General features: G+C 36.1%; 1 protein-coding gene across 1 annotated transcript in view; it reads left to right on the top strand.

The window, feature by feature from the left end:
- Window positions 1-10471, top strand: part of kntc1 (kinetochore associated 1) — a gene marked incomplete at its 5' end in the record, with an annotated part of 76753 nt that extends 66282 nt beyond the window's left edge. The window contains 2 exons of the mRNA XM_016462490.1: window positions 9454-9556; window positions 10259-10471. Coding sequence (XP_016317976.1) covers window positions 9454-9556; window positions 10259-10309 — 154 coding nt within the window. The remainder of the gene's footprint in view (window positions 1-9453; window positions 9557-10258) is intronic.
- Between the last annotated feature and the right edge of the window lie 667 nt (window positions 10472-11138).

Below are 11138 nucleotides of genomic sequence, written 5' to 3'. Positions count from 1 at the left end.
AGTAGTACTAGCATGCATAATAATAATAATACTAAAGATGGTGATGATAATAATACCTTGTGATGACGGCAACAGTAATATCAATAATAATAAAAGTAATAATAATAATAATAATAATGATGTAATAACACTAGTAATAATAATAATGTAATAATGACACACCCAACACATACTACACCTATCCTAGCTTCTGTGTCAGTGTTCATGTTTTTTTTTTTTCCCCTACCATTCTCGGTAAGATTACTATATGTATATGTATGTATGTATGCCTAAGCTGAGGTGGTGCATTAAAAGAAGGGTGTGGTGCATTAAAATCAGCATGCGGTGCATTAAAAACATGTGTGGTATATGTTGGGTGCAGATTTGATTTAAACATATTTAGGTATTTTAGGTATATATATTTAGTGTTATGTTCTTCTTTAAACCATTACCGTCCTTATATAAAATATCATCCCATCAACATCATCTTATTACTGCTCAATGTTTCTATGATATTAATAATGATAATAATAATAATAACAATAATAATAATAATAATAATAATACTGAATAAATAAAAACAACTAAATCATATAACAAAAATACTAAAAATGAAAGTAAAATGAAAGTGAAAACTGATAAAAAAAGTAAATTTTAAATGAATAATAAAAATGTACACAGTATAAATAATACTAAAATAGCACTCTTCAGTACCTTTACAAAACGGCATGATAACATGAAAATAATGTGGCGTTTATAATTATTAAAACCTTGTATAAATAAATATGTGAATAAATAAATTATTAGGATGAGTGTGTCAGATTTGTAAAAGTTGAATGAGGTCTGATCTGGAGTGTTGTGGTTCTGAAGTATAGTTGTAAGGAGGTGAGAAATGTTCTAGGGAGATGTAATCTGTGAGCAAATTTTTCCAATGCGTTATGTGAATAGTGTTTCGGGATTTCCAGTTCAAGAAGATAGTTTTCTTGGCGATGGCTAAAGCTACGAGGAGTATCCTTTTGTTTATTATTTCCTGATTGAGAGTTGATAGATCACCCAGTAGACAGAGTAAGGGGGATAATGGGATGTGGCAGCCCAGGAGGCGGGATAGGGATTCAGTGACGTCTTTCCAAAAGTGTTTAATGGGTGGGCAGTGCCATGTGGCATGGATATATGTGTCCGGACAATTTTTTTGTGAGCAGTGCGAGCAAGTTTCTGATGTGAATCCCATTTTAGACAGCCTTTCCCCAGTGTAATGCGTTCTGTGAAGAGTCTTATACTGTATGAGCTGAAGGTTGGCATTTTTAGTCATGGAATAAATATTGTTACAAATCTGAGTCCAGAAGTCAGTATCAGGAGCAATAGAAAGGTCTTCTTCCCATTTAATTGTTGGTAAAGTTATGATTTTATTTGAATTTATAATTTTGTATATTTTGGAAAGTAATTTTTTCGGGGAGGATATATTAACTAAATCTGCTACTGCAGAAGGAAGGTGAAGATTGATGGTTCTGGTGTTGATTTTAGATGAAACAACTGATTTGAGTTGCAAATAGTTTAAGAATTGATTGCTCCTGATACCGTACCCCCGGGCTAAGTAGGAAAATGAAACCAGGTTGTTAGACTGAAAAATGTGATTAATATGTGTGATGCCCTTTTCTGCCCATTTATGGAAATTGAGTTTTTTTGTTGCTTGTGAAGTCAGGGTTGTTCCAAAGCGGGGTGAGGTTAGATGGAGCCTGATTGGAGTTTGTGATTTGGTGATATTTCCACCAGGCTGTCAGAGCCAAAGCTATTGTCAAGGCTTTGAAGCATGAGTGCTGTTTAATGGACTGACTGAGAAATGGGATGTCTGATATGTGTAGGCTTTCGCAGAGTGATTGTTCTATATCTAGCCATATGATTGATTGTTGGTAAAGTTATGGTTTTATTTGAATTGGTTTTAATTTTGTATATTTTGGAAAGTAATTTTTTCGGGGAGGATATATTAACTAAATCTGCTACTGCAGAAGGAAGGTGAAGATCGATGGTTCTGGTGTTGATTTTAGATGAAACAACTGATTTGAGTTGCAAATAGTTTAAGAATTGATTGCTCCCGATACCGTACTCCTGGACCAAGTAGGAAAATGAAACCAGGTTATTAGACTGAAAAATGTGATTAATATGTGTGATGCCCTTTTCTGCCCATTTTTGGAAATTTAGAGTTTTTTTGTTGCTTGTGAAGTCAGGGTTGTTCCAAAGCGGGGTGAGGTTAGATGGAGCCTGATTGGAGTTTGTGATTTGGTGATATTTCCACCAGGCGGTCAGAGCCGAAGCTATTGTCAAGGCTTTGAAGCATGGGTGGTGTTTAATGGACTGACTGAGAAATGGGATGTCTGATATGTGTAGGCTTTCGCAGAGTGATTGTTCTATATCTAGCCATATGATGTCTGACTGAGTGGGGTGAGTTCATTTATATATGTATTGAAGTTGGTTTGCTAGTGAGTAATGGTAAAAATGTGGGGCTTCTAAGCCTCCTAAAGATTTGGGTTTTTGTAAAGTGCTTAATTTTATCCGTGGTGGTTTATTTTTCCAGTAGAATCGGGTGATGGTGGAGTCTAAAGATTTGAACCAAGTGAGAGAAGGTTGGGTTGGGATCATTGAGAATAAGTAGTTTATTTTTGGGAGTACTGTCATTTTGATTATAGCTATTCTGCCCTGGATGGAGAGTGGTAAATTGAGCCAGCGGTGAAGGTCGTCTTCTAATGTTTTCAGTAAAGGAGTGAAGTTGAGTCCAGTCAGCTCTGACAGCCTGGAGGAAACCTTAACGCCTAAATAGGTGATGTGACCTGTGCATAGGGGAATGGGAGATATCTGGGTTGCCACATCCAATTTGGTTTGATGTAGTGGAAGAATCGAGGATTTATTCCAATTTATTGCGTAATCTGAGATTGTAGAGTATGAATCAATGGTTTTAGTTATTTCTTGCAGAGATGATTGAGGATTTTGCAAAAAGAGTAAAATGTCATCAGCATATAAACTAATCTTATGTTGTGTTTGTGGTGTGTGGATTCCTCTGATGAGTGGGTTCTGGCGGATGGCTGCTGCTAAAGGTTCAATGAAGATGGTGAATAAAGAAGGAGAGAGTGGGCATCCTTGCCTAGTCCCTCTGTGCAGTGTGAAGCTTTGTGATGTTAATCCATTGGTGCTGACTGTGGCAGAAGGTGTTGTGTATAAGATCTTGATCCAATTAATAAACGACTCCCCAAAGCCAAATTTTTGTAATGTGAATAAAAAATTCCAGTTGACTCTGTCGAAAGCTTTTTCTGTATCTAAAGTGACTATAATGGTGCTTTCCTGTTGTAGTGACGAATAATGGATTAAATCGTATAGTCTGCGTGTGTTGTTGGATCCCTGCCTACCTTTGATGAAACCAGTTTGATCTGGGTGGATTATGAATGGGATAATTTTTTCAATTCTGTGCAAGAACTTTACTGATTATTTTGATGTCTACGTTGATGAGAGATATAGGATGGTAGTTTGACGGAAGGGTTGGATCTTTATTAGGTTTGGGGATGAGTGAAATAGTGGCTGTATTCATGTGCACTGGTAATCTTAAGTTTTCTTTTATTTCTGTTATTGCTCTGATGAATAATGGAAATAAAGTGGGCCAGAAGTGTTTATAGAACTCAGCAGGGAAGCCATCGGGTCCTGGTGCTTTATTGTTAGGCATTCGGCTCAGGGCGATATGAAGTTATTTTTCTGTAATTGGTTGGTCCAGTGCGTTGATTTGTTCAGTGTTAAGTTTTGGGAGTTGAATATTATTGAAAAATGAATTAATATCCTCTTGTCTTGTGTTATTATCAGATGAATAAAGTTTAGCATAGAAGTTTCGGAATATTGTATTTATTTCTTGTGGAGAGTTGGTAGGCTTCCCTGCTGAGTCCTTAATAGTTGCAATTGTTAATTTGAAACTTTAGTCTTTGCAACTTTACAGATCTTCTTTATGCACCAAGAGCTTGTAACACTCCAAAGAGAAAGGAAAAAATGAAATTGCATCATATGACCCCTTTAAGATAACTGTCAAACTCTGGGTCTTTAAGGAGAGATATGTTAAAGCGCCATCTACTGGTGTATTTATGTAAATTAGCTGGATTCCATATGAGTGTTATTGGAGCGTGGTCACTGATGCTGATGGGGTGGATTTTATATTCAGAGATATTTGGTATGATTGAGTTACTAGTTAAGAAAAAGTCGATACGGGAGTAGCTATGATGAACCGGCGAGTAAAATGTATATTCTCTGTTAGTTGGATGCTGTAGCCTCCAACCATCGCCGAGGCCAAAATCTCTCATGAACTGTATTATTGTGTCAGTGGATTGCCAGTGTCGTTTATTGCTTGTGGATCTGTCAAGTGATGGGTCAATTACAGTGTTAAAATCGCCTCCTATAATTACCGGGCAGTTGGAGATATTTGAAATGGAAGAAAAAAAAGTGTGAAAAAAAGAGGGGTCATCTGAATTTGGGCCGTAAATGTTGGCAATTGTTACCGGGTTATTGTTAATTAATATGTTTATGATAATAAAGCGTCCTTCTGGGTCTGAAATAGTTGTATTATGAACAAATTGGATTTTTTTTCCTATCAAGATACATACTCCTCTTTGTTTTGAATTATAAGGGGCTGAAAATGAATAAGTGAATTGTGCTGATCTTAGGGTGTTTTGTTTTGAATCTGGAAGGTGTGTTTCTTGTAGTAAACATATATCTGCCTGTAGATTATCCAAATAGTTGAGAACTTTATTTTTTTTTTGTCTGAGAGCTAACGCCACGGATGTTCCAGCTTATGAATTTGAGTTTCATGTTGAGCTAATATTTCTATTCTGACATGTATGTGTGAATTAATTTGTATGTATGTGGTTATGTATGGGTGTGTGAAAGGATGCGTGTGCCAAACATCAAATACAGAACAGTAAGACATAATAACGTTAGACAAATTTATTTATTATTATTATTATTATTATTTATTTATTTAGACATAACAGTTGTGTAAGGGATCATGTACAGTAGGAATATAATAAACCTCGAAAGAGAGATTGGGAAGTATCACGATGAACACTGCAATTTTACTGTAATATTAAAATGCCCCTATTATGCTATTTTAAAGGTTCCTAATTTTGGAGGTCTCCTACAATGTTTACATGCGTCCAACTAAAAAAAAACAAACATAATATACATTGCAGCATCACCTCTTTTCTCATAGTGTTTGAAAGGTTTGTTCAAGGATTCGTTCTCTAAATTAGGGATGGGAAGATTCGCTCAGTGCTTCGGCATTAAAAAGTAACGATGCGATGCATTGGTTTAAAAAGTGTGCATCGGCTAGAAGTTGGCATTTGTATCGCAATGCATTGTTTCTAACATATTTGCATCTGTAAAAAACGATTTATTTATATATAATTACTAGTGGATGCGCTATAATTTTATTGTTTAGAAAGTGACCAATAATCTGTGATCAATATTTTATTGACTTCTCTCTAAACTGTTTCTCAAGCGCGTTCTCATCCCCGCTGCCGCTGCGTGAATATGACGTCACTAATCCCCGCTTTTCCTCGGGTCTCCGAAGTGTTGTGATAAAGTCCAAAACCTGACCTGAAATAACCTAACAAATCAATCGGGGCTAAAGCGGTTCCATAAACAACTAATTAAGTTCACACAATCTCACTAAGGTCTGCTTAAGAATAAGCGTGCACAAATTAATGTCGATCATGGATCAAATCGATCCACCATCGCAAACAGCAAATATATCTGTGCTGTTTAATGCGTTTGAGACGTTGTGTTTTCCTCAGTGCATAACTGACACGTCACAGTTATATTCTTCATCTGTAAATGTCAGAAACTCACACAAACATATCCATTTTGCTGTCAGGAGTGAACGAGCGCTGCTGCACGCTAAACAGACGGAGCACAATAGAATAGAAGCGCAATGATTCTGAGTAAAATATACATTTTGCTAAAATATTTGTTGTTGGACATTAATGTGTCTTTTGTAGAATTTTAAACCTACATATACAGTAAGTGTATTTTTATGATAGCAGTAACTGTAAAGGGGCTATTGTAATGGGTAAATCAAATATAAGATACTAATTACTAAGCTCAAATTAGTTAATGTGTGATTCTCATACCAATTATTTTTCATTTTTATTCAGTGATTTCAACTTTTAATTTAGTTATTTTAATGCTTTAAAAAGGTGATTTTAGATTGTAATGTTCTGCTAACTATAAAAGGTTCAGCTGTAATAAAACCAGAGAGAAAGGCTCATGGCTAGAAACTAAAATAAAATGTCAAATAATAGTATGTGAGAGAGTCAGAGCTTGATCTAGGCCTGTGTTAAATTTGCTTTATGGAACCAAATCATTTGACAATGAGTCAGACAAACTGAAATAAGCCTGGTTTATCTGGTAAACTTGTTTTATGAAACAGGCCTCGAGGCATTAAAAGTGATCATATTTTCTCCATTGCATCGTTGAATCAAATCGGATTGCTCTGCACCGTAACAGAGGTGAATCGCATCGTATCGCATCGCTGCTTCATATGTATCTGTTATATATCAGCCTCATTATAGAGATGCACATCCAAACTCTGAATCCCTCATTTTTGCACCTGCTCTGCTCTGATTGGTCAGATGGCCCAGTCTGTTGTGATTGGTCCACCACTTACAGCGTGTGTCAGAAATGAATCGCCCAAGACCATACGTGAGTTTAAGCGTCGGAGTCTTCCTCGGCACAGTATGCACAAAATCCTGCTCCATGCTCGTAGTAAGAATGACAGAATCTGATTCAGACAGCAGACAATCAATCAGACTGCTGATTTCAAGACAATAGCGTGAGTTAACCGGTTAGCAGCGGGCTATAGCTTTGCTACCACGCATTTTTAAACACTCAGGTGTGTATATATATATATACAGTGGGTACGGAAAGTATTCAGACCCCCTTAAATTTTTCACTCTGTTATATTGCAGCCATTTGCTAAAATCATTTAAATTAATTTTTTTTCCTCATTAATGTACACACAGCACCCCATATTGACAGAAAAACACAGAATTGTTGACATTTTTGCAGATTTATTAAAAAAGAAAAACTGAAATATCACATGGTCCTAAGTATTCAGACCCTTTGCTCAGTATTTAGTAGAAGCACCCTTTTGATCTAATACAGCCATGAGTCTTTTTGGGAAAGATGCAACAAGTTTTTCACACCTGGATTTGGGGATCCTCTGCCATTCCTCCTTGCAGATCCTCTCCAGTTCTGTCAGGTTGGATGGTAAACGTTGGTGGACAGCCATTTTTAGGTCTCTCCAGAGATGCTCAATTGAAAAATTTAAGGGGGTCTGAATACTTTCCGTACCCACTGTATAATGGATCAGCTTACAGTCTCCACTGGTATCAGCAGAAGCCTGGATCAAAACCAGAGTTTCTGCTGCTGATTGCTGAGTCTTCTAAGTATGTCACAAGAGCTGACCAACCTCATCCACATATGTCCATCAGACTCCATGACAATAAAAGTGTGGATCTGGAGATCTCCTCTGCTGCTGTATCAGACTCTGCTCTGTACTACTGTGTTCTGCGGCCCACAGTCACAGGAAACACATCAACACTGTACACAAACCTTTCCTTATTTAATCCAGTAAGAACAAGCAATAGATAGAGTCAAAGATTAAAAGAGAATCTGTAAACAGATGTACAGATGTAAGTAATAAATTGAATAAGTGAATGAAAAGAAATTAACTGATAAAAAGCTGATGAATCTAAGTGTACTTATGTTTAGCATCCTAATATTGTTAATTACGATTACTATTGTTTAAGTTTGAATCTATTATCATGTGTAACACATAATGCAGGTACAATGTGCCACAAGGTGACAGTGTTCTCAGACTCAAAATTCACTAGGAACTGCAGCAATGAACAACAGAATTCAGAATATTTATACTAAATTTTAATATTACAAGAAAACACTGAAAATCACAGACAATTTTTGTCTCTTTTTTCACGTATCATAACATTAAACACACTATTAATGAAGGTTCAAAGCTTGCACTGGTTGCACCCTGCTCTGCTCTGATTGGTCAGATGGCCCAGTCTGTTGTGATTGGTCCACCACTTACAGCGTGTGTCAGAAATGAATCGCCCAAGACCATACGTGAGTTTAAGCGTCGGAGTCTTCCTCGGCACAGTATGCACAAAATCCTGCTCCATGCTCGTAGTAAGAATGACAGAATCTGATTCAGACCGCAGACAATCAATCAGACTGCTGATTTCAAGACAATAGCCTGAGTTAACCGGTTAGCAGCGGGCTATAGCTTTGCTACCACGCATTTTTAAACACTCAGGTGTGTATATATATATATACAGTGGGTACGGAAAGTATTCAGAAGGTCTTATATAGACAGGTGTGTGGCTTTCCTAATCAAGTCCAATCAGTATAATCAAACACAGCTGGACTCAAATGAAGGTGTAGAACCATCTCAAGGATGATCAGAAGAAATGGACAGCACCTGAGTTAAATATATGAGTGTCACAGCAAAGGGTCTGAATACTTAGGACCATGTGATATTTCAGTTTTTCTTTTTTAATAAATCTGCAAAAATGTCAACAATTCTGTGTTTTTCTGTCAATATGGGGTGCTGTGTGTACATTAATGAGGAAAAAAATTTAACTTAAATGATTTTAGCAAATGGCTGCAATATAACAAAGAGTGAAAAATTTAAGGGGGTCTGAATACTTTCCGTACCCACTGTATATATATATTCATACATACAAGATTTTAGAGGCAGTCGTCAGCACAATGATGGGAACACAATGAAAGGCTGGCATTATACGGCTGTGTCACTGTAAAAGTTAATTTTAACCACTGACTCTTCACATCCTCAGCCTTTGGGAGCTCATGTAAACTAGTTTAGCTTTTCTAGACATCACAACAACACGGACCAAAACTCTGCAGCCCGTTCAGATTCAGTTCTTTCTTTTGGGAGATTATAACCCCTTTTTGTCATGCACTTTGATCTTTAAAGCTCTGTAGACCTTTTTCCTTCAGAAACAGCCATATTACACACTACATGAAAAGTAATATTCAAAAAAGCATAATAGTAAGTTCTCCAAGGTTAGTTGTTTCAACAGAGAATTTTAATCCAGTATCGTGTGATATTGTTTAACTTTATAATCTAATACAAATAAAGACAAAATCAGGTGCATTTTCTGCCCCCATATGTGAGTGTCAGAGGTGTAGCATCACGAGTGAAACCCTGCGCTCTGAAGATGTTTGATTGGTTTGTGACACTGAAGGTCAGCTCACACGCTGTTAAAACCGTTAGGAAACCGTGATAGATAATACATACCGCACCTGTAGTTTCATCTGAATGTTTTCAATTACAATTTTCACTTTCGAGTGCCAAGTAAATTTGTATTTCTAACAAAAAGTGTCTTTCAATGTGCTTTTTTCTCTGAATAGTGAAGAGGAGGCCATTTCTTTTGCCCATGAATATCTGAAACACAGAGAGCTGAAAGGAGGGCAAGCGGCTCCGCTGAGCAACACTTTCTCTGATCCTGTCAGGGTAATCCATCTTAAATATTACAATGACTTTCATTTTTAGGGATGCACCAATAGCAGATTTCTCTGCCGATTACTCCGAATGAAATCTCCCGATTGGAGTTTAGGAACACAATCTCTCCCAGCTAATGCTGTAAACTATACAAGAAACTCTGTTAGATATATACACATCTCATTGGGTACATTACTGGAATATCAGAGGTTAAAATTATCAACAAAGGCCAAAATATATTCAACTGCTGTTTATTTTCCAATATAATAATCAAACCCGAAAATAAAAACTGAAATGTTTGTATATAACTCAATAGTTTTCATTAAAACTTGTCTTTGTTGAAGATTACAAGACAAACAAGTAATTTTTCACCACAAGACTAGCAGTGTGCGCTAACACAGTAATTAGAGTTAAACAGAACCTGTGGACAGCTATATTTTTAAGTCAGATTATATTAATGCGTTATTATAGCGATAATTAGACAGCCCTAAACCCTACAGAAAACATTTCTTCACACGAGTTGCAGTCTGGCATTTTTCTGGCCCTTTTGATGACTGGATCTAATCGGCCCGATCATCAGGTTTTAAACAGTCGGCCGATAGTGCAGATAATCGGTGCATCCCTTTTTTTTTCTTTTTTTTTGCTCATTGTTTGTAATTAATGTTTATTGTGGTTGTAGATATACTTTAAGTTCTCTCTCTTTTTGTCCTTCAGGAATTTTTGGAAAAGGCCCTGGAACCCAGAGTTACACAAACATCAGCATAAATATCTGTTGTCTGTGGGTAATAATATAGTATAGTATAGTAATAATATTATCTGCTTGCACATTTTACATTGAATATTATTACAGTATTTCAGTACTGATGTTTTGTGATTATAAACACCAAGTGGATGTAGATGCATACCTGCTTTACAAATAAAAACTATTACTTTTTTCCAATAATGTGGAAATGTTTATGTAGCTTGCAAGTTTCCTTTAGACATGTTATACAAAAAGACTATGGTCATTATTTTAGAAATATACAAATACTTGAAGTGCTTTCTAAAATGAAAGCATTTCACAGTGTCAAACATGCTTTTACACCAAGTAATTTATTTGTTTCCAAAGCAGATGATGATGTATGGCAAAACTAAATTATCCAAAAAGTACACAGGTAAAGACAATGTAATACTCTAGTAATTGACATTTCACTGCTTAATGCATTGGCTAGGTTTTAGAAATCTTTTATCAATATCTGTAATGAATGACTGTGTGCCTGTCACATTGACAATAGTTTCTAGCTTCAGTGAATCCCTGTTCCTCCATGTTAAAAAAAAAAAAGCACAATATGTTTAGTCTGATGATAGTTTGATTCATATTAACTCTAATGAGATCGAAGGAAGCGGCCCAAGCAGAGATTCCTGGAGACACTGAGACGTCTAGAAGAGGACACGCTGCATCCTCCATTACCAACCATTTACTTTACTTTTACTTTACTTTTAGTCATTTAGCAGACGCTTTTATCCAAAGCGACTTAGAAATAAGAAAAAGTAATTAAAACTAAAAGCTAAAACTCTATAAATACTATATATATATACACATTTAAGAAAATAA

The sequence above is a fragment of the Sinocyclocheilus anshuiensis genome, unplaced genomic scaffold, assembly GCF_001515605.1.
Source record: "Sinocyclocheilus anshuiensis isolate Anshui unplaced genomic scaffold, SAMN03320099.WGS_v1.1 scaffold973, whole genome shotgun sequence".
Lineage (NCBI taxonomy): Eukaryota > Metazoa > Chordata > Actinopteri > Cypriniformes > Cyprinidae > Sinocyclocheilus > Sinocyclocheilus anshuiensis.
This window is presented reverse-complemented; position numbering and strand designations above follow the sequence as displayed.